Here is a 23364-nt window from a genome sequence, read left to right as displayed (position 1 = left end):
ATGATTTTGCATACTAAAAGAAAACATAATTCTAAGCAACTTTACAATATACATTCATGACATTTTTTCTATGGTTTTTAAGTTCTTTGTATATGTATTGCTACTGAAAGCAGTGTTTGTCCCTTTCTATTCTCTGCCCTGATGGCTCAGACTGTTGATACAATGTAAGACAAGGCAGCTGATTAACAGACCTGTCTTTGCTGGGGATCCAAGACTTTTGCAACATTATTTTAAAAGTAACACCCAGGAGTTAGGCAAATGCTGCTTTCAATAACCATTATTTTTAAAAATAAGCCCTGCACATTTTTTATATGTATATCGGAAAGTTGCTTAGAATCATGTTTTCTTTTATTAGGCAAATTTGTATTTTGGGGTTGACTTGTCCTTTAACTATATAGCTGTGACTTGAATAGTTGGATTGGCAGCTGATGGTGCTCATGGGGGTATTGGTTCTCTCTTTACTCTGTCACAGCAGGCACCTATCTTATATTAATGTGATTCTGTAAATCACATTAAAGGGGTTGTTCACCTTTGAGTTAACTCATGGTATGATGTAGAGCAGGGATCCCCAACCTTTTGAACCCGTGAGCAACATTCAGGAGTAAAAGGAGTTAGGGAGCAACACAAGCTTAAAAAATGTTCTTGGGCTGCCATATAAGTGCTGTGATTGGACATTTGGTAGCCCGTATGTGGATTGTCAATTTACATTGAGGCTCTTTGGCAGTGCACCTGATTTTTATGCAACCAAAACTCCAAGCTTGGAAATAAAAACTAAGCACCTGCTTTGAGGCCACTGGGAGCAACATCCAAGGGGTTGGAGAGCAACTTGTTGCTCACGAGCTACTGGTTGGGAATCACTGATGTAGAGAGTGATATTCTGAGACAATTTGCAATTGGTTTTCATTTTCTAGTTGTTTTTCAGTCGTTAGTTTGTTCGGCAGCTTCCAGATTGCAATTTAGGCAAACTGGTTGCTAGGGTCCAAATTACCCTAGCAACCATTTGAATAGTAGACCGGCATATGAAAGGGAGTGGGTCTGAATTGAGAGCATTTATTTTTAGATAACATCAGTCACCCCATTTGAAAACTGGAAAGAGACAGAAGAAAAAGGCAAATAATTCAAAAACTATAAAAAAATAAACTGTGAAGACCAATTAAAAAGTTGCTTAGAATTAGCCATTCTATACCATACTGAAAATGAATTTAAAGGTGAACGACCCCTTTAGTAAAGCATAATGGGAAACTGTGGTTTATTAAGAGTACAGCAGACCATGTGACTAAGGGTGCCTAGTAAGGACCTGCATTTGTCCAGCACTGTCCTTGCTGCCTGCACTTGTGCCAACCATCTGCATAATGAGGGCTCTGGCGAGTAACATTGACATGGCCAGGTTCATACTGTCTGCTATTGTTCCATACAGGGCTCCTCCTTTTTCTGCTTGCTTTGCCTACTCTTGTGTTTTTTAGCATTTAATGTGCCCTGACTATTGGTACTGGAAGGGTAGATAATCCAATCGCAGTTGTTTTAAAGGGGTTCTTTATCTTTAACTTATGTTGTAGAAAGGGATATTCTGAGACAATTTGCAGTTGGTTTTCATTTTTTATTATTAGAGGGTTTTGAGTTATTTAGCTTTTTATTTTGCAATTTTTGCCATCTGGTTGTTAGGGTCCAAATTACCCTAGCAACCATGCACTGATTTGAATAAGAGACTGGAATAGGAGAGGCCTGAATAGAAAGATGAGTAATAAAAAGTAGCAATAACAATAGATTTGTAGTCTTACAGGGCATTTAGATGGGGTCAGTGAGCCGCATTTGAAAGCTGAATAGAGTCAGAAGAAGAAGGCAAATAATAAAAAAAAAATAATGGAAAAAAGGCCAAATGAAAAGATGCTTAGAATTAGCCATTCTATAACATGCTAAAAGTTAGTTGTTGATGTCAAAATGCCTGACCATGTACATGTCCCATATGTACCCCTCCCCGATAGGTGTCTCAGTTCCGATTTGCTTAGATTACTGACACATTCACAGATAGGAAATTCTGTTTGTGCTTGCTCACGTGTTGTAACATAGTAACCCATAGAAACGTTTAGAGCATGTGTGTTTATTTATTGAAAAACAGTTCAGTTGTTGTAGCATTGGGAAAAAGCAACGTTAAAGGGGTGGTTCACCTTCAGGTTATGTTATAGAATGGCCAATTCTAAGCAACTTTTCAATTGGTCTTCATTATTTGTTTTTTATAGTTTATTCATTATTTGAATTCTTCTTCTGACTTTTTCTAGCTTTCAAAAGGGGGTCACTGACCCCCTCTCTAAACAAATCATCTCTAAAGCTACACATTTATTGTTATTGCTACTTTTTATTACTCATCTTTCTGTTCCGACCCTCCCCTATTAACATTCCATATTCTCATTCAAATCAGTGCATGGTTGCTAGGGTAATTTGGAACCTAGCAACCAGATTGCTGACACTGCAAACTGGAGAACTGCTGAATAAAAAGCTAAATAACTCAAAAACCACAAGTAATAAAAAACGAAAAACAGTTGCAAATTGTCTCAATATCGCTCCCTACAGAATACTAAACGTTAACTCAAAGGTGAACAACCCTACTTATTGGCTTCTCCTTCATACGCATATATTCAACATTCTTATTATAAAACTTTATAATTGAAGGATTACTGTCATGGCACAATTGCCCTTTTTATAATGAACCTTGAATTTTTTTTTTTTTTTATAAATTCTTTATTTTCAGTTTACACATCTTCACACAACATTCAGTAACCATGAAATTTTTACACAAGCTTTGCAAGTGTTCTTTTGTGTTACATTAGAGTTTCCGATTTCAGTTCTTTATATAGTTTTATATGTTCATTGCCGCAACTAAACATACGCACAGAAAGATTTGTGGAAGTGTACTGAATTTGGTGACACACATGCTGGGACATATAATGTATTGCTGGGCTAATTATTGGATGATACGAGCCTACACATGCCAGTCAAGAATAGAGCTCATCAACAGGCCGAAGCAGCCCTACCATGATTTGATTTTTAAACATATATTAGTTGTGCAGGACATTCATGATCCTTTTACTTATTCTAAAAGGATGAGTGTTGCAAAAGGTATCCCAAACCCAGAACAAACCCCAAGGTCCCGGCCTCAGCTCATGCTTCCACCTATAACAGCCGCCTTTTGCTTCTGGAGAAGCCCTCCGCTACTCCGATGCAGCCAGGTCTTAAAGGGGAAGGAAACCTAGTTGGCGCAAAAACCCTCCCCCCCTCCCGTGTGTTGCCCACCCTCCCTCCTCCCCCCTGGCCTACCCGTCCCGCTGGGCAAATGCCCCTAACTTGTTACTTACCTTTCTGCGCAGGTCCAGTCCAGGGAGTTCACAGACGACATCTTCTTCCACATGATCTTCTTCCTGCTTTGACCGGCGCATGCGCAATAGGAGCATTTCGCCGGTACAATCTACTGCTCATGCTCCAAAAGTACTTTGTGACTTTTGGCGCATGCACAGTAGATCCATACCAGCGAAATGCTCCTACTGCGCATGCGCCAAAATGCCATTCAAAGCAGGAAGAAGATCGCGTGGAAGAAGATGTCGTCTGTGAACAAGTCAGCAGCTAAAGTTTAATGATGTATGGCTAATGTCAGTAAGGATGCACCGAATCCACTATTTTGGATTCGGTCAAACTCCCGAATCCTTCGCAAACGATTAACCTCTAATACAAAAACTTTTCCAGGTAAAAGTCGCGAGGTCCTATAGAAGTCATTGGGAGCTGCGCTGATCCTATTGGACCATTTTTAATCAATTCTGATTTTTTTTTTTTTTTTTGTTTTGCTAGGAATTGTCCTAAAAACTTGCATTTTTAGAGGCATTTGTATTTTATTTTGGATCGTTCAGCGTTATTTTCTTTTCTTACTTTTTTTATCTGGATCTTTAAATACATTTTGTAACATTCATGTTTTCAGAGAAAGTGAGTTTAGGTTGGTTTCAAAAACCTCAAAACTACAAAAATTTCAATCAATTAACAGGCCTCCAAATCTCTTAGCAGTGACAATCATGGTATCTGACTGTCAGTGCACGTATGGGGCAGATTTCTGCCTAAATCAGCCGATTTGAGCAGTTTTAAGTTGAAATCCACCCATGTGACAGATGCCATTCCTATCCGTGCTAACAGTGACAGGAATTGCATTAAGTATTATCATTGTTTTTCTGCCACTGTAGAAAATGCTTCCTCTGGCGTTCGCCTCATTCCATCTTTAAAGGAGAACTAAACTCCCCTTTAGCCAAAAGTCCCCACTGGCCCCCCTCCAGTCTTACCCACGAATTGTATCCCCTCCGCTGCTCTTACTCTACATGTGCCATCAGTATTTCTAGAGGGGACACAATTCAGGTAAGACTGTGTAAGGGGCAGGCAGGGAGGTGGGCCAGTGGACAGGGGCCAGTGGGGACTTTTGGCTAAGGGCTAGTCCACACAGGGAGATAGCCACGCGTTTGCGGTCGCGGCGACAAAGCGCCGTGCCAGTCGCCGCGACCGGCGCAGGCGACAGTTTTGTATGGGCATATATGTAAAAACGCCTGTGCTAACCACACGAGGCGATGCGCTTTTCAACAGTCGCCTGAAAAAGCCTGTTGAAAAGCGCATCGCCTCGTGTGGTTAGCACAGGCGTTTTTACATAGGCGCCCATACAAAACTGTCGCCTGCGCCGGTCGCGGCGACTGGCGCAGCGCTTTGTCGCCGTGACCGCAAACGCGTGGCTATCTCCCCGTGTGGAATAGCCCTAAAGGGTGTTTTAGTTCTCCTTTATTCTCCTTATCTCTTTTGTTTTCATTGTTTATCAATAAACAGATCTTCCATGCAGCAATGTGATAAATGTTTATGAGCCAGTTGATAAAGGATAGTAGAACAGTTTAGAACAGTTGCTTGTCTAATATCCCTGCCATAAAGCAACGCAGGCTTTCTGTTGTTTTTCACTAGGGATTTTACGTTTCCCCTCATTTTGCATTGTTGTTCTGTGGTCCCACCTATATATTGTGCGTAATACATTACCCTGATTTTACATTTTCCTGGATTTGACACCATTTTTTTCTGGTCCCCTGAAAAATGTAAAATGGGGGCTCTACTGTACTGATTACTGTGAAATAGATCTTCCCATAAATGCATAAAAAGAGACAATAACTTGTAAAATAGTAAAACTTTTGTTTCCAAAACGACGTTACTTTGTACAATATTTCAGGTAAGAGTAAGTACTTTTTGGTTTCATAAAAGTGTATTTTTAAAAAAAAAAAAAAAAATAAGCCAGACACATTCTAATAGTTTTTATTAGATTCCCGTATGGAACCAATTTGTTAAATCCATCCCGCAACCCGTATACTTACCCGCTTGGACCCGCTACCCGCCCCACAAGTACCTTCTCCGCAACCTGATCCACGACCCGCTGACCATCCAGAAACAGGAACTGTTGTCATTGTAAACTGGAAGTGACATCATTGGAATTAGGCATGATTAGAAAAAAGGAGCAAAACTCGCTATTCAGAAGAACCGACCCGCTAACCCGGAGAACTACCAACCAGCGTCTATACCCGCTCTCAGAAACCTCTAACGGCAACCCGCAGGGCACTGCAGGTTTTTGTGGGTACCCGACCTGCTGCAGGACTCTAGTTTGTGTATTATGGCCCCTGTCAACTGTTTCTTATATGCTTTATTCACATGTGCAGTTCATGGAAAAAAATGGCACAAACAAATAAAGCATAAGAATTCCAATCACCACTTTAGTAAATGTAAATAAAACTTTCTGTAAATGTTCCTTAAAAAATGTAAGCCCTAATTTTGTACATACTTGGTTGCACCCACCACATGCTGGAAACTTGGAGGGAAAGAGGCCTTTGACCTGTAGTGTCATTTGTTTTTTCCCCAAACTGCCATATACTGTGTACACATTGCCCATAATTAACATTTGACAGTTATATTTGTAACCAATTTCTCAACAGATTTTGCCAGTATCCTCAAGAAATCATTATTCAGATGGTAGAAAGATGCCGTATCCGAAAGTTGCAGCTTCTGGCTCACCAGTACATGATTTCTTCCAAAATTGAATTTTACATATCAGACAGCTTGCCGGATTACTTTTCTCCTTATCAGTCGGAAAGGTTCCGAAGATTGGGGTATTATATGTTTTTTTATATATATATAAAAATGTTCTCAAAAATCCTTTTCTATCTTGCATCAACAAGAAATTTTGTGGGATGCTACTAAATCTGATTCTGATAAAGACACCAAGTTTAATTTCATGCTTTTATATTCAACAGTCTGCATATATCAATGTGAAACAGACTTCCCAACAGTTGTGTTATGTCGGTGGCAATTTTTTAATGTAGTTTATAAATCCGATTTTAATATTGAATGTCTGCAACTACATATCCCGCATCTTTGCTGGTTTATGAAATGCTATGTAAATGATGTAATAATATGTAAACGATGTAATAAATCCAATTCCATACTAATGTATATCTCTGGGAAAGTATTTAGGATACATTTACTCTTTCCTTTTCAGCTATGTATCACTATCCGATAATGATAAAACAGGCTACAAAGCAAGAGAATTAAAGTCTGTGTATGTTGAAGCAGTTGGACAGTACCTTAAACTGATTTTTCACAAGAATTATTCAAACAGATACAATCTTTATAACCAGGTAAGTGTCAGTTTTCCCAGTGATACTTTTTATTAATCAACCATAGAAAACATATACAGCTCTTTATAGTACCCTAAGATACTACATCAGACTACATCAGAATGTACCGGCCCAGGGATCTCTGCAAGGAAGAATCTGCACCTTTTCTTCAATGCCCAGATGGATCTCTTACATAGGTTTGGGGCTTGCACGTGCACAGTTTACACAAGTATTATATTTTCCAATCCCATTACAATGTTTGTCATTCATACATTTCATCACCAAATAGATGGTTTGCCATCAAATCTGCAACTGAAACTGTAAGTAATTATGGCCTTATTACAGCATGGTACACTCCAGTGCTTATGTAAAATATGTATTACAAAATGAAATATTGGGGGTCCATTGTACTTTAGAGTGCTATGTCTTAGTAGAATAGTGTATATTTTGGGACATGTTAGCAGCCTAGAAAACACATTGATTTTTCAATCTCTTTATGTCTTATGGAAAGACCAGAAAGGACACAAAAAACACTAATTAATAACATCCAAGGAACCAGCCTTACAATGAAGGTAATTGCTGGTACCAGACGGTTTTTCATGGATGCGTACCGTATGCATGCCTACTTTAAAGGGTAGTTACATAGTTAAATTGGGTTGAAAAAAGACAAAGTCCATCAAGTTCAACCCCTCCAAATGAAAACCCAGCATCCATACACACCCCTCCCTACTTTTAATTAAAATTCTATATACCCATACCTATACTAACTATAGAGTTTAGTATCACAATAGCCTTTGATATTATGTCTGTCCAAAAAATCATCCAAGCCATTCTTAAAGGAGAAGGAAACCCCCAGGGCGCTAAACCCCGCCCCCCCTCCCCTGTGCTGCCCCCCCTCCCTCCTCCCCCCTGGCCTACCTGTCCCCCTGGGCAAATGCCCCTAACTTTTTACTCACCCCTCTGCGCAGGTCCTGTCCACGGAGTTCGCAGTCGCCATCTTCTCCCACGCGCGTCTTCTTCCTGCTCTGACCGGCGTCTTCTGGCGCATGCGCAGTAGGAACAGGTACCGGTACGGCTCTACTGCGCATGCGCCGAATGTCACAAATCGGAAAACTTCGTGACATTCGGCGCATGCGCAGTAGAGCCGTACCGGTACCTGTTCCTACTGCGCATGCGCCAGAAGACGCCGGTCAGAGCAGGAAGAAGACGCGCGTGGGAGAAGATGGCGACTGCGAACTCCGTGGACAGGACCTGCGCAGAGGGGTGAGTAAAAAGTTAGGGGCATTTGCCCAGGGGGACAGGTAGGCCAGGGGGGAGGAGGGAGGGGGGGGCAGCACAGGGGAGGGGGGGCAGCACAGGGGAGGGGGGGAGGGGGGGAGGGGTTTAGCGCCCTGGGGGTTTCCTTCTCCTTTAAAGGCATTAACTGAATCAGCCATCACAACATCACCCAGCAGTGCATTCCACAACCTCACTGTCCTAACTGTGAAGAACCCTCTACGTTGCGTCAAATGAAAGTTCTTTCTACACACCAGTAAACCCTCAAAGTATTGCTGCTCTGAGTCCTCTGTTAAAAGAAACACAACATTTATTTCATTTTATTGTGTACACATGGGCTTTTGTATCAGACTTCCTGTTTTCAGCATAAACCTCCAGGGCTAGGCCTTGAGCATGCTCAGTTTGCTGCTCTCTCTTCCCCTCCCCTCCCTGCTGTAATCTAAGTCCAGATTTATGAGTGAGCAGGGAGAGACTAAAGTTACCCAAAGACGTGTCGATTCTTCTTGCCGAACGACCAATTTTTGAGAAGTCCGACTAATCCTTCGAAATTATCGTGCGGTTAGTGGGATTCGAACGATTGTACATCTTACAATTTTTCGCCCGACATCTGTCAGGAAATTGATCTGCCAGGTCAAAAAATCTTTGTCGGTCCCTGTGCAATCTATCTGTGTTTGCAGGGCCAAGCAGGCAGCTCCCCTTTGTTTTCCTGGCAAATTGGTCTTTTTAGTTGATGGTCAATTCGTACGATAGTACGATCGTTCCGAGAAAATCGTGGTCTCACGATGAGGATCGGATCTTTTAAAAATCTCAAAATCTATGGCCAGCTTTAGGCAGGAAGTGGTCACACACCAAACTTACGGACAGCGCACTCTCAGGAACCACATCAAGGAATTGCATGTTCATCAATTCATCGATAAAAGAACTTAATTTTATTTATAAAACATATTGACAAACTGTTAACCCTGCGCCATGAGGTCTGACGCGTTTCGTGTCACTGCACTCCATCAATCTGATTGGAAATCAATTGGAAAATTACACAGATGTAAACATGCTAATTGGACCCAATTAGTTACAAATATCCTTTTGCGCATTACTATCTGGGAAGTCACTTACTGCACATATATTTTCTATCATGCAATTCACATAACTGATCTTATATACTTAAATATTGCATCAGAAATTTTATTGCATTGTTTTTGTTGGGTTTTTTTTATATTAAGTCCCTCTATATTAAACGCTTAGCCTACTGCCTGTCCCACTTCATGTGTTATGCAGAGATTATCTTTGCACAACATTAATAGAGCTATAGGTTGGTATCTCTGGGTGGCTACAGAGTTGCACACTGTAACACAGAGTTTGCTTTTACTGCAGGTTGCTCTCATAGCTATCAATATCATTGGTGATCCAGTAGACTTTAATGAAGAAAGCAATTCAGTAAGTATTTGCACATCTGAAATAAACCTATCATTAGATTCGTTACCTTTTCTGACAGGCTAATTGTTTTAGATACACTCTGCACCATCCTTCACTATTTAAATGATTTTGCCTTTATGGCATTGGCATTGTAATGATATAACATTGTTTTATCTTGTTTTACAAGCCATCAAGGGAGAAGCTAATTGACCAGTACCTGGGAAACGGCTCTGATGAGTCTGCTCTTGATGCTTCGTACACAGGGTAAAACTTTGCATTCATATCTTAAATTTTAAAATATGGACGCTGTGGGTTCTTTGTGTGATCTAGACTGTTTGACATTGACTTGTACATAAACTCAGCAGGTTTTAGGTTGGCAAATATTCTAATTAGGACTGTTTCCATGGTCAGGTTGAAATAAATCTCACATTTGAATAGGGGAATTCGAATTTGAATGTGTGAATTTTGCCACCAAAAAAAATAAATAAATAAAAAATTTGAATTTACTATTTGACCCTTAATAAATCTGCCCCTTAATGTTTATTTAAAACGGGGCTCGGGAGGCACATTCTGTTTGGCACTGAAAAAAATGCATTATGCTTCAGAATTAATTAATAATCAGCTCTGTGTCATCAACTTCTGTGATAGATGTAACATAACTGAATTTTGGTTTTATCAACCCCAAAGCCCAGCTTCTAAACATTGGCCTGGAACATACTTAGCATGTACTGTACATTGTCACTGACATGCAGAACGATTTAAGATGGTGAGCTGCTGGGGACAAATTTGAAGCATGGATCACTACTGCTTGGGCATTAAACCAAACAACTAACGAATGATTAGTATTTTGCAGCTAGCTGGAGGTAGAACAATGAAAGCAATATATAATGTATATATTGTATAATGTGGAACTATACACAGAAGTCTCAAATATGTATTTTGTTGGAGAAACCACTAGAGGTAGCTGTATGTCCTAAGTAAAATTTCCTGTCTTCAATTCTTCAATGTATACCTGAATGTCTAAGTGTGTGGGAATAAAATAACAAATTTGAATGGCATCAGTGCTGTGTTGTATGGTACAGTATGAATATATCTATATGTGTATATATATATATATATATATATATATATATATATATATATATATATATATTATATATATATAGTCAAACACAAGAGTCCTCTGCACTCAACCCATTATCAATATATTTAAGACAGACATTTTGTGCATACTGCTACTACAAAATGCCTTACCCTTTAAACAAAACAGGGATTGTTTGTCCATATATTGCAATATATTTAAGCTGGCCAACTACGTCAAAGTCATCCCATATCTGGCCAGTCCTACGCTTAATTTTCATCTGATTCATTTTATATATATATATATATATATATATATATATATATATATATATATATATATATATATATATATATATATAATCCACGAAATAGCCAGCACTCACGAATAAAAGTTAAAGTTGCCTGGGTGCAGTATCAAAAATGTAATACAAAACTATCACAGAGGATCCGCACTCTCAGGTCTTATATGAATATAAATTTATTTTTGTATGCAAGACTAACGTTTCGGCCTCCTCCGAGGCCTTTCTCAAAGTGTCTGGTGGTGGAAAGAACACACTTAAATACAGGTATTGGCGGGAAACTAGACAAATTGGAACTGACGTGGTAATAGCGTCACAGAAACGTAACTAGATTTAAATATCACTCATTACATACAAACAAACATAAAAATTGCAAAGTACATGTATAACTAAAGGTTATAAATCTACTCATTTAAAACAATCTATCCCTTATACAGAGAGAAACATAATGTTATGTAACAATGTTGCAAATCATTAGTAATGCTGTATCTACATAGTCATGCTGCATGTCATTACTTTGTTACTAAAACACCTTAAAATTGAGTAAGAATAGTGGGTCTAAACGGAGAGTCATTTTTTCTTTTTTTCTTTATACTAAATACTTTGTCCATTATTAAAAATATTTTAAAAATATTTTAAAAATATTTATTAAAGCAGCCACTCTGAAGACGGGGTCCTGAATCTTTTATTTGTTCACCTCATTTTAATAACTAATTGGAGCCCAGCCCATACGAATTAAATAAACAGTGCTGGCTAAACCCATATGAATTGGCCCTAAAAGACCCATAGCACCATCTAGCTGTCATGCTCAAATATTGGGTGTAGTTATTTCAACCGGGGCTTGTGTGACCCGACCATTATATATATATATATACCCGGAATCATCAACAGCAGAATGTATATGGATCTAGACTATATGAGACTCGCTAACAAGGAAACTATCATTGTATTCAAACGTTAGTCTTGCATACAAAAATAAATTTATATTCATATAAGACCTGAGAGTGCGGATCCTCTGTGCTAGTTTTATATATATATATATATATATATATATATATATATATATATATATATATATATATATATATATATATATATATATATATACATACTTCCCCAAAATCCCAGCACTCACGATAAACGGTCGTCACGTTGTGTAATTTGTTTGTATTCATGTAACTTTGACAAAGGCTGGTGTTGCAGCCGAAACGTTAGATTTTCTAATAAACGCACCATTTTGCAATAAGTCCTGAGTAGTGCGGCTTCTTTGGTGAAGATTATATATATATATATATATATATATATATATATATATATATATATATATATATATATATATATATATATATATATATATATATATATATATATTTATTTTGAGAAAGGCCTTGGATGGGGCCGAAACGTTAGTCTTGAGTCAATTTATTAATAAAAATATTTTGTACAATTTTAAGACCTGAGATTGCTGATCCTTTTTGCGTTTGTTGGAGATTAAATGATGATCGTGCACCCAGGCATACTAACACTCTATAGTGAGAGTGCCGGATTCTCAGAATTTGTTTATTGAATAAGGCCTATGCTTTTGAATGCCTGTAAAGATTGTACAGGTATAAGATCCTTTGTCCAGAAAGCTTTGAATTTGGGAAGGCCATCTCCCATACAGTCCATGATAAGCAAATAATTACATTTTGTTTTTAATTATTTCTTGTTTCTCTATAGTAATAGCACAGTACCTTGTACTTGAGAGTAACTAAGCTCAATGAATCCATTTTGGTGGTAAAACAATTCCATTGGTTTATGGTAAATGTTGAAATGTTATTGAGCAGACTTAGAAGCCTATTTATAAAAGGTTGAATTTAGTGGTACAGTTGTGGGATCCGTTACCTGGAAACCTATTATCCAGAAAGCTCAGAATTACGGAAAGGTCGTCTCCCATAGACTTCATTATAATCAAATAATCCAGATTTAATTTTTTTTCTGTAACAATAAAACAGTACCTTGTACTTGATCCCAACTAAGATATAATTAATCCTTATCGAAAGCAAAAGCAGCTTATTGGGTTTACTTAATGTTTACATGATTTTCTAGTAGACTTAAGGTGTAAAGATCCAAATTATGGAAAAATCCCTTTCGTGGAAAACCCCAGGTCGCGAGTATCCTGCATAACAGGTTCCATACTAGAGCTTTAAAAAACCTTTCTTTCTCTAAAATCACGAATACCATGACAGTTATTATATGATCCAAACATAAAAAGTAGAGTCGGAAAAGAGTGCAGAAAAAATATGAAAGTTTGAATGGCTAATTAAAAAAAAAAAACAATAGGATCAGCGCACCTCCTGTTGACTTATATGGGACTTGAATGTTTTAAGTGTTGTATTAGAGATTTTTTTTTTATATAGGAATTTCTTTTAAAAGTTCAAATTTTTAGAGGAAAAAATAAAATTTTGTGAAAAATTTGTGAAAAAAAGCCCCTTAAGGCATGGGTATCCAAATTACAGAAATATCTGTTATTTGAAAAATCCCCAGGCATTCTGGAAAATAGATCCTATATACCTTAGAGTAGGACTACACGGACGTTTTCAGCGCGCTGCCACAAAACGCGGGCATCAAATTGCATGCGCCAGAAATAAGGTAAGTGAAAGCATTGTCGGATGAAGTTGCATCGTTCATCCGACGCGACACTACTGTCGGATGCAGACGCTGCACACTGCGTCTGCATCTGACCGTTGTGTCACGTCGGATCAACGATGCGATTTCATCCGACATTTATATCTCTTACCTTATTTCCGTCGCATGTGATTTGTTGCAGCGCGTCAGATTGCGCCGAAAACATCCGTGTATTCCTACACTTATACCTAAGTGAAAGAATTTTTTTTTTTAATCTCTAAGTAGATTTGTTTTTATTTCATTTCATTGCCAGCAGGAAATTGGATTCAATTTCTCCTCTTGATGATTTGGCCTTTGACATGTACCAAGATCCAGAAGTGGCTCAAATAATTCGCAAACTTGATGAAAAGAAACAAGAGTCCGTAAGACATGAGCGCTATGACTATGCCAAGAAACTGAAACAAGCCATTGCTGATCTCCAAAAGGTATTGCTGCAGACAAAGAGTCTTTTCACCAGGCTTACATGACAGGACATACAGTTGGTTCAGGTAACCTATTATGTCCCATACACTTTTATGGATCAAGCTGAGTGTTGTTTAAAAGATTAGTAAATTGTCCGTTTAGGATTAAGCAACTGAGGTACATGATTATATAGAGGAAATCGAATCCAAATCCCTTGTTCTTGCTATTTTGTCCCTTTAGGAGAGAAATGTCTGATAGTGTTATGAGTTTTTTAAGATTATGGACTGCACCAAATTCCCATCCAACACTTACTTACACGCTTGCTGTCAATGTAAAAATGTGCTCTTCTGCCAACTTTCTCATTCAGCAACTACTGCCTGTCCACAAAGACATAACTGTGCTTTTCTCTATTAGGTTGGGGAACGGCTCGGCCGATATGAGGTGGAAAAACGCTGCGCTGTTGAAAAGGAAGATTATGATTTGGCAAAGCAGAAAAAACAGCAGATGGAGGAATACCGCCAAAAAGTGTATCAACAGTTAGAGCTCCATGACCTTCTGGATATTGCCCTAGTATGGTTCTGTTTTTTGCATCATAATCCTAATATATTTATTTATTTATTTATTTTTGTCTGTAAATCTGCACTACCGTAGGTGATAGAGCTCAAAATGCTTTTCCAGTGGTGATTTATTTTACTGCCAGTGGGAAAGTATTTGGAGAGAGATATTTTGCTCACAGCAGGGCAGATTTAAACGCAGTCGACAAATCTCCCTGTGGTTCACCTTTGAGGTAACTGTATGTTATAGAATGGCCAATTTAAAGCAACTTTTCAATTGGTTTTAAAGGAGAAGGAAAGCTACAGAGGCATTTTATTTCCAATAGATTAGCTGCAATAGTGCAAGCTAGACTGCTATATTTATTCTGTAGAATGTTTTACCATAACTGAGTAAAAAGCTCTAGAAACTCTCTGTTTGTTTAGGATAGGAGCTGCAGTATTAATATGGTGTGACATCACTTCCTGCCTGAGTCTCTCCCTGCTCTGGGCTCAGATTACAGTAGAGAAGGGAGGGGTGGGGGGAGAGGAGCAAACTGAGCATGCTCTTGCCCAGGGCAATGAGGTTTAAGCTGAAGGCAGGAAGTCTGATACAGAAACCCATGAGTACACAATAGAAGGAAAGAAATGCTGTGTTTCTTTTGACAGGGGACTCAGAGCAGCACTACTTTGGGGGTTTACTGGTATATTTAGATGGACCTTTCTGATAAGGCTTACTTAGTTTTAACCTTTCCTTCTCCTTTAATTATTTTTTTTTAGATAGTTTTATAATTATCTGCCTTTTTCTTTTGACTCTTTGCAGCTTCCAAATGGGCGTCGTTGACCCCATCTAAAAAACAAATGCTCTGCAAGGCTACAAATGCATTGTTATTGTTACTTTTTATTGCAAATCTTTGTATTCTGGCCTCTCCTATTCATATTCCAGTCTCTAATTCAAATCAATGCATGGTTGCTAGGGGAATTTTGGCCCTAGCAACCAGATTGCTGAAATTGCAGAATAAAAAGCTAAATAATGCAAAAAGCAGAAATAATTAAAAATGAAAACCAATTGCAAATTGTCTCATAATATCCCTCTCTGCATCATACTAAAAGTTATCTCAAAGGTAAACTATCCCTTTAAAGAGGAACTATCCCGAAAATGAAGATTAATTTCCTCATACTAAAACTTTCTAAATACAAACAGTTAAAAATTCTGTACCATTTCTGAATTAATTAAGTTTATGTTCACTATTCTTCTCCGCATCTGTTTCTCTTTATTCTGTCTTCATGCAGGAGTTGGGTGTCAGATGAATGATCCAACATATCTTATGGGGGGGGCTTCTTTTCCTAGCATATGAATTTGAGCTCACTCAAATAACTGATTCCAGTACAAAAAAAAAAAATAACTGCCTTTTGCACAAATTCTGCATGTAGAGTGACACGATGTCTGGTGATTTTAATAGAGTGAACTCTAATACATCTTCTAGGCAAAAGGAGCCCCGTATAAGATATATTGGAACTAAGTGTTAGGGATGAACCGAATCCAGAATTCGGATTCGGCCAAATCCTTCTGCCTGGCCGAACCGAATCCTAATTTGTATATGCAAATTAGGGGCAGGAAGGGAAATCACATGACTTTTTAATAACAAAACAAGGAAGTAAAAAATGTTTTCCTCTTCACACCCCTAATTTGCATATGCATATTTGGATTCGGTTCGGTATTCGTCCCTACTAACTGTCAATGATTATCTGACACCCAACTCTTGCATGACAGAATAAAGAGAAACAGATGCTGAGAGAGGGTTAATGAAGATAAACTTAATTATTACAGAAACAGTACAACATTTTTAATTGATTGTTGTTACAAAGTTTATTTCAGTATGCTGAAGCTAATATTAAATTTTCATTTTCACAATAGTTCTCCTTTAAGTGATGATAGTGTTTAGACAGATTCAAAAGAGCATTTTACTCACCTGTCATAGGGATAAGTATTACTAGTTTATTAACTATTAATAAAAAAATTATTACATATAAGTACCCTTGGTTAAAGTATTTATTTAATGTGAAGAAGCTTTTAACTGAATGAATCTATTAAGCCTACAGGTGATGTCAGATATTCCATAAGAGTAGGATGTTCTGGAAAACTCATTCATGTATTACATGGATTAATGCATTCCCAATCAAAATGTGCATTTTTTTCCCCATGTTTATTACTGTCTGATCTCTACATCTAAAGCTGGCCATACACTGGCAGTTCTGGTCATTTAGCAAATGGATAAGTGGATCTTGGCCACCCATGCCCAGGGCCAGATCGAGTTGATTTAATATCTGACCCTGGTCCAAATATCTGATCACACGTTCATGGTTTATTGCAAGTTCCTACAAGGATCTCGCGCCCCACGCGTTTCGAATCCCGAAACGCGTAGGGCGTGAGATCCTTGTAGGAGCTTGCAATAAACCTGCTATCTCCTTGAACGGAGTGCCGTCCATTCTTTTGGCTTTGATATAATAAAACAGTACCTTGTACTTGATCCAAACTAATATATAATTAATCGTTAATGGAAACAAAACCAGCCTATTGGGTTTATTTAATGTTTACATGATTTTCTACTAGACTTGGAGGCCCATTTATCAAAGTCTGAATTTATCTCAATATTTTCTGAAAAGAACTCCGACCAAATCGGCTAGTGTTTTTTCTCCTTATTTATTAATACACTTTCCTGAAAATTTTGTTTGCGGGGGGAAAAAAGCGGAAACAAAAATTATGAAAAAAATTAATTGTACAAATGTTTCGGATTTTTGCCTGAAAACCACAAAATCTTCGGATTACTGCACGAAACCAAGTGCAGATCAAAATATCTTTGGGACTTCTCCCATTAACTTATATGCAACCTCGGCAGGTCGGAGATGCCGACTTTTCGGATTCAGACTTTTTCCATCCTCGGGGTATAATAAATCCCGAAATATTTGTTTGTTTTTTTTCCACTAAAAATTTGGATTTTATAGTTAAAAAAAAAAAACATGAATTTTTTTGCATTTTTGGCATTCAGAGTTTAGTAAATAACCCCCTTAATGTATGAAGATCCACAATACAGAAAGATCTGTTATCCAGAAAAACCCATTTCCCTAGCATTCAGGATAACATGACCCATACCTGTAGTATAACATTATTAGTAACTCGGTAGGCATTTAGCGTACACACGCACGTACGGATCCGGAAACCCGTTATCCAGAAAGGCCGTCTCCCATAGACTCTCTTTTATCCAAATAATCCATATTTAAAAATATCATTTCCTTTTTCTCTGTAATAATAAAACAGTACATTGTTCTTGATCCAAACTAAGAGATAATTAACCCTTATTGGAAGCAAACCCAGCCTATTATGTTTAAATAATAATAAATATTTTTCTAGTAGACTTAAGGTATGAAGATCCAAATTACAGAAAGATCCGTCATAATCGGTGGATAACAGGTCCCATACCTGTATTATGTTTTTGTTATCCCATAACACATAAAAAAAAGATTTGTGCAAGAGAACATAAAGCCTCTTGTGTACCAGAAAGGTTATCCAAGGTCATTCAAAACTGTTAGAAAGAAATAAGGCTATTGTCTTATAAAAACCTGCCTGCAGCAGAATATGCCCCCTCCTCTCTCTTTTTAATATATGTTAACAAGCAGTATGTTTTCATTACTGTGACAGGACATTCCAGTGGAATTATCACCCTCTCCTCAAGCTATCACATTTCTTGTAATGCAGTGGAGCTATTTTGTTAAACTTGTAATAGCTTTTTAATGACAAGGGAAGAATGATGAGTAGGGATAAAAATCTCCTCTTGCTACATAAGAATAATGGAAAACTTACTTAATTCTCAGAAAGGCTTTCATTTGTTTCAGACAAGAAAGTTACAGGCACAGCCCATATTTTTTTTTTTTATCCTTTGCATTTGTTTATAAACAATCTGTCAAATCAGATGAAGCTCGGATCAAATGGGAATTTGTATGAATGCAAGTTTTTCTTTTACTAAAGTTAAATGCTTTTTCTAGGAAAAAGCTTTCATTTACAGGTATGGGATCCATAAACTGGAATCTGTTATCCAGAAAGCTCTGAATTATGGAAAGGTTGTCTCCTATAGACTCCATTATAATTAAATAATTTCCTTTTTCTTTGTAATAATAAAACAGTACCTTGTACTTGATCCAACCTTAGATGTAACTCATCTTTATTGAAGGCAAAACAAGCCTATTGCGTTTAATTATTGTTGAAATGATTTTCTAGTATGTATGAAGATCCAAATTACGGAAAGATCTGTTATCTGGAAAATCCCAGGTCCTGAGCATTCAGGATAACAGGTCCTATACCTGTAGTAGAATTCACTTTCTAAAGTGCTAAATTGTTCCAGTGCTGTAACCTGGAGTAACCTAATATCAATTAACTTTGATCAGAGTCATGAATGTAACCTCATTAAAAGGCATAAGGTTATAGTAGTACATTTATACTTGTCATGAAATGCAGAGTTGATTTTTATAATTTTTAGATAAGGGACATCCATTGTAATTCAAGCTTCAGTGAGTCCGCATAATTTGAAACTGATAACCTAAACTAAACTTCATTTTATTACCATATATTTTTAGTACTATTTCAATGGCATGTTTCATTTGAATTACTTTTTTACAGTTTAATTAATTTATGTAATTCAATTTGAATGACGGTGATTTTACATTCAGCTTCTCTATTCTGTCAGATACGAAGAGTCTATGAGACGTCTCTGGATCCAATCGAACAATCCGTTAGCCCACAACAGCAGAGAGCGTTGTCACCACCACAGCCAGAGAAGGAGAGAAGTACAGAAAAGAAGCCAAAGAAAGATCAGCCAGCCGTGACGGAAAAGCCGCCAAAAGTTCTCTCTCCCAAACCAATCCTAGAGCCACGTTCTCCTTCACCTCCCCCAGCTGCCTCTCCAGCTCCGGTGGCCCCATATATGAATGTTGGTTGGAAATATGTTATTTCATTTTAGAACACAAAACTAATACCATGTTTACCATTCCTCTTATTATTTTTAAGCATCCAAGATCTTTAATTTAGTAAAATGAGCTTTACAAATATCCTTTGTAGGAGAACAGACATTTAGGTTCAGTATTATCAAATTTTGAAATTAGAGCTCATTCACAGAAAAACTCACCCATGTTCTTTGCATTTCTATGGGATTTTTAGAATTGAATTTAGCAAATGGTGAACTCAACTTCCACCTATTGATAAATTAAATGTGCTTCTAAAAATTGTATAGGAACACAATATTATTTATTAAAAAAAAAAAAATTATATGGGAGGTCCACGTTGTAAGCAGATTGTGTCATTTTAACCTTTCCCAAAAAATGGTGTTTTAAAATTTGTATTATACTTTCACAGGTTGATGCCTTGCCTTATGATGAGAGACCTCTCCCAGCTCAGAGAAAAAATAAGGAAGAGGAGTTCAGTTATCTTGAGCCAGAGATAAATGAGGAGCCATCTATTGATTCTCCAAGAACGAGAATCGCAGGTGAACCAGAGCCACTTACAGAGAAAGCTTTAAGAGAGGCTGGCGTTGCCATTGAAGTATTTGGAGAGGCTTTGGTAAGCAATTAAAGTTATTAAAACAGTGGTAATAAAAACATCTTATGGTTTTACGCAAATATAATTATTGATGGGCAGCTTTCAGTTTCATAATGTATGTAGTTATATAAATACACAGTTAATAAAAGGTTTGCCTTATTAGCTTTATCAGTCTTAAATAAGATTGTAAGGGTAAGTGCACATGCATTCAGCCTATGTACAGAGTGGGAAAGAGCACACCAGAATATGCAGGCAGCGCCTTAGTTCATTTGCAGATTTATTGAGTGCACAAGCTTTCGGGGTCACAGCCCCTTCCTGAGAAAGGGGCTGTGACCCCGAAAGCTTGTGCACTCAATAAATCTGCAAATGAACTAAGGCGTTGCCTGCATATTCTGGTGTGCTCTTTCCCACTCTGTACATTCGTTGTAATATTTGGCGTGGAGGCGGCCAGGGATACGGATGCACCCAGCAAGAAAGTAAGTGGTGTGCGGCAAAAGACTTTGCTGTTGATCATGCATTCAGCCTGCCAGCAACTTCCAGGCAATAGTTGCCTGACAAAAGTGTTTGGTAGAGAACTCCATTTCTTAAGGCAACTAAATAGAATTCAATCCTAACCAATTGTATTATTCTGCCATATACATGGATTTACTATAGCTTCAGTGTCAAAAATTACTAAGGCTCATTGAACACTGCAGGCCACAAGTGCTATAATGGAGTTCATAAAAAATATATGCTCTGTGCATGTCATGCGGGGAGCAGCAATGTGTCTGCCCTGATGAATTATGAGTGCATATAGTGAGATTTGCCTAATGGTGTACATATGATTACAATATTTTCTCTAGGTTGCGGGTGCATACTCCAAAACATGGTCCTATAGAGAAGATGCTTTAATTGCAGTGTCCAAGAAACTGGCAGATATAGAAAGTGGAACTTCAAAGGATGACCTGAAAAACATGCTCAGAGCTGCAATGTTTCTTGTTCGTCGTGCCATCAAAGACAAAGTGACTTCAGTGAGTAGCACAAGTTTCACACATTGCCAAAAAATGATTTATGAACTTACAAGTCTCATAGAACACCTTGCAATTTTCCTGGTATTCTAAACTAATGCTGGGGAAAGGCAGTCACCATTCATATAAGTGACCGTTGTAATGTCATCAGCAGGGCAAATGGTACATATGTCATTACCCTAAGAGCCAAGAAAATGTTGATTCACAAATGTTTAGTTTTTCTTTCACTTGGTATAGATGAGCACATGTATCATTTTCATGGCAATCTGACTACTAAAGGCAGCTGTTTAAGAACAAAGTATATTTTATACCATGCCGAGCTGAAATAATTATCTGACAAAAATTGAAAAAAAACCATTGAGAGCTACCACAAAACTTATGGGGGATCCCGAACATAAGCAATGTCTTCTGAAACAAGCCTGTTAATATTCTAAAAAAAAAAAATCAAAAACAAGACTGTAAAGCCACTTGGTATAGATTATCCAAGCTTGACTGTATGTTTGCAAGTCCAGAAAGCAAGCAACCTCCTGTTTACAAAATGATTGCGTGCATATAAGGCCACAACTACAATAATATACTTGAAATTCGAATGAGAGGTTATTTAAGAAACAATTCTAACATCTAAAACTCAAACAAATTTTACCGACTCGAAAACTCTAATCGAATTCGACTAAACTCGAACGAGTTTTTTCTCTGAAAAAAAACTTGAATGTCAGGAAGTCTATAAACATCTTCAGATGGGTCATTAGACCTGTCATTGACTTCTACATGAACTCGGCAGGTTTTAGGTGGCGAATAGTCGAATTCAAATTATTCCCTGGGTCAAGATTTGATAAATTTAAAATTTGAATCGAGTTTGGATTCCCAATTCGAATTTGAGAATTTTGGCCAAAAATATAATTCGAAATTTGTTTTATTGGACTCTTAATAAATCTGCCCCTAAAAGTCTGCTTTCTGGATCCCTTTCGTTATTCTCAATATATGCTTGCAGGTCAGACAAGCATTCAAAGCTTGGAAACAAATGCAGTTCTTGAGATATGAGTCTTCCATCCTGTGATGCTTGTAAAATCCCAATATAACCAGCAGAACAGTGTCGCTTGGGTGTACTGAACTTCAATAATAGGTGGAGAGTACAAAATAATACCAATGGATCTCAGAATCAAAGCAAAGTACAGGAGTACAGCAAAAGTTTGTATTTCTAAAAAAGTTTAAAAGTATTAAAGCCTAAACTCCCCACCGTTGCCAAAAAAAAAAAATAGCTGGCAATGCATAACATTTCCATAAGGCTTGTATAACAGAAGGAAGGATGCTCAACAGCATAACAAATTAAATCCGTTTCCATGAATACCCCTAAGACTTTTGTCCAAGACAGGCTCACTACTGCTCAGAGTAATAAAGGAAAGCCTTAGCACATCGACCGGCCGATAATCTTCCATGATTATCTTCCATACATCCCTCTGAAGATTAGACACACGCTATCATGTCAGAAGGGAAGGAGCTTCTTTTTGAGACCTAGTTCAGTTATATACTGTGTTTTATAGGTGCACTTTAAAGGGGAACTATCACAAAAATGAAAATTTATTATAAGCTTCATCATACTGAAAAAAAGAAACTTAAATACAATCAGTTAAATATTCTGCATTGTTTCTGAAATAATCAAGTTTATCTTCACTGTTCCTCTCTCAGCATCTGTTTCTCTTCCTTCTCTCTTCATGCAGGAGTTGGGTGTCAGATCCTGCATGTAGAGAGACATGGGGGCAGATTCCCTAAAGGGTGAAGTGACTAACGCTAGCGAAAATTCACCAGCGTGGCGTCATTTCGGAACATCCCTGATTTCCTAACTGGAGCAGGCCTCACTTCGCTAGCGAAGGAGAACTTTCGCTCTGGCTAACGGACGTAACTCTGCAAATTCCGGATTTTACTGAAGGTTACCTCATTCACCAGACTTGCCTTCGCCAGCTCAGACCAGGCAAAGTGCAATGGAGTGCATAGAACTTCCTCAATTTTTAGTGCAAAATTTTTCTAAGTCCCAAAAAACGCTGGTGCCTTTTTTTCTTTTTTCTGAGTGATAGCCTGCAAAGGTCCTTAATAATTTTTGTTGGGTAACCGGGTTCCCCCCTCCATTTTCTAACATATGGAACATAAACTATACACTGGGCTCATGTGTAGGGCATTATAACAACTCTATTTTTTTTAATAAGTTTCCCTGGGCTTGTGTAGTGTAATGTATTTGCTGCAACATATACCTCCATGTAACTTTATGATTTCCCACCATATGCAAATTAGGCAATGCTAACGCAACTTCACTTTGATTGCTGAAGTAACGCTAGTGAAAATTCGCCAGCGTTCGGTGCCCTGGACACAACTTCGCACTTTAGTGAATTACCGTTGTCCTAGAATTTACTCCTGGTGAAGTGTTGCAATGGCTGC

General features: G+C 37.8%; 1 protein-coding gene across 3 annotated transcripts in view; it reads left to right on the top strand.

Moving 5' to 3' along the window:
* Positions 1-23364, top strand: part of cep104.L (centrosomal protein 104kDa L homeolog) — a 71404-nt gene that overhangs the window by 3969 nt on the left and 44071 nt on the right. For 2 of the 3 annotated variants that reach the window (XM_018226102.2, XM_018226100.2), the window contains exons 3-11: positions 5988-6161; positions 6551-6689; positions 9315-9377; positions 9544-9620; positions 13659-13830; positions 14222-14377; positions 19080-19322; positions 19745-19948; positions 20770-20937. In XM_018226102.2, coding sequence (XP_018081591.1) covers positions 5988-6161; positions 6551-6689; positions 9315-9377; positions 9544-9620; positions 13659-13830; positions 14222-14377; positions 19080-19322; positions 19745-19948; positions 20770-20937 — 1396 coding nt within the window. The remainder of the gene's footprint in view (positions 1-5987; positions 6162-6550; positions 6690-9314; positions 9378-9543; positions 9621-13658; positions 13831-14221; positions 14378-19079; positions 19323-19744; positions 19949-20769; positions 20938-23364) is intronic. The other variant, XM_018226101.2, reaches the window with a different exon arrangement.

Source organism: Xenopus laevis, chromosome 7L (assembly GCF_017654675.1).
Source record: "Xenopus laevis strain J_2021 chromosome 7L, Xenopus_laevis_v10.1, whole genome shotgun sequence".
Lineage (NCBI taxonomy): Eukaryota > Metazoa > Chordata > Amphibia > Anura > Pipidae > Xenopus > Xenopus laevis.
The sequence above is the reverse complement of the archived record's forward strand: the minus strand, read 5'-3'. Positions and strand labels throughout refer to the sequence as shown.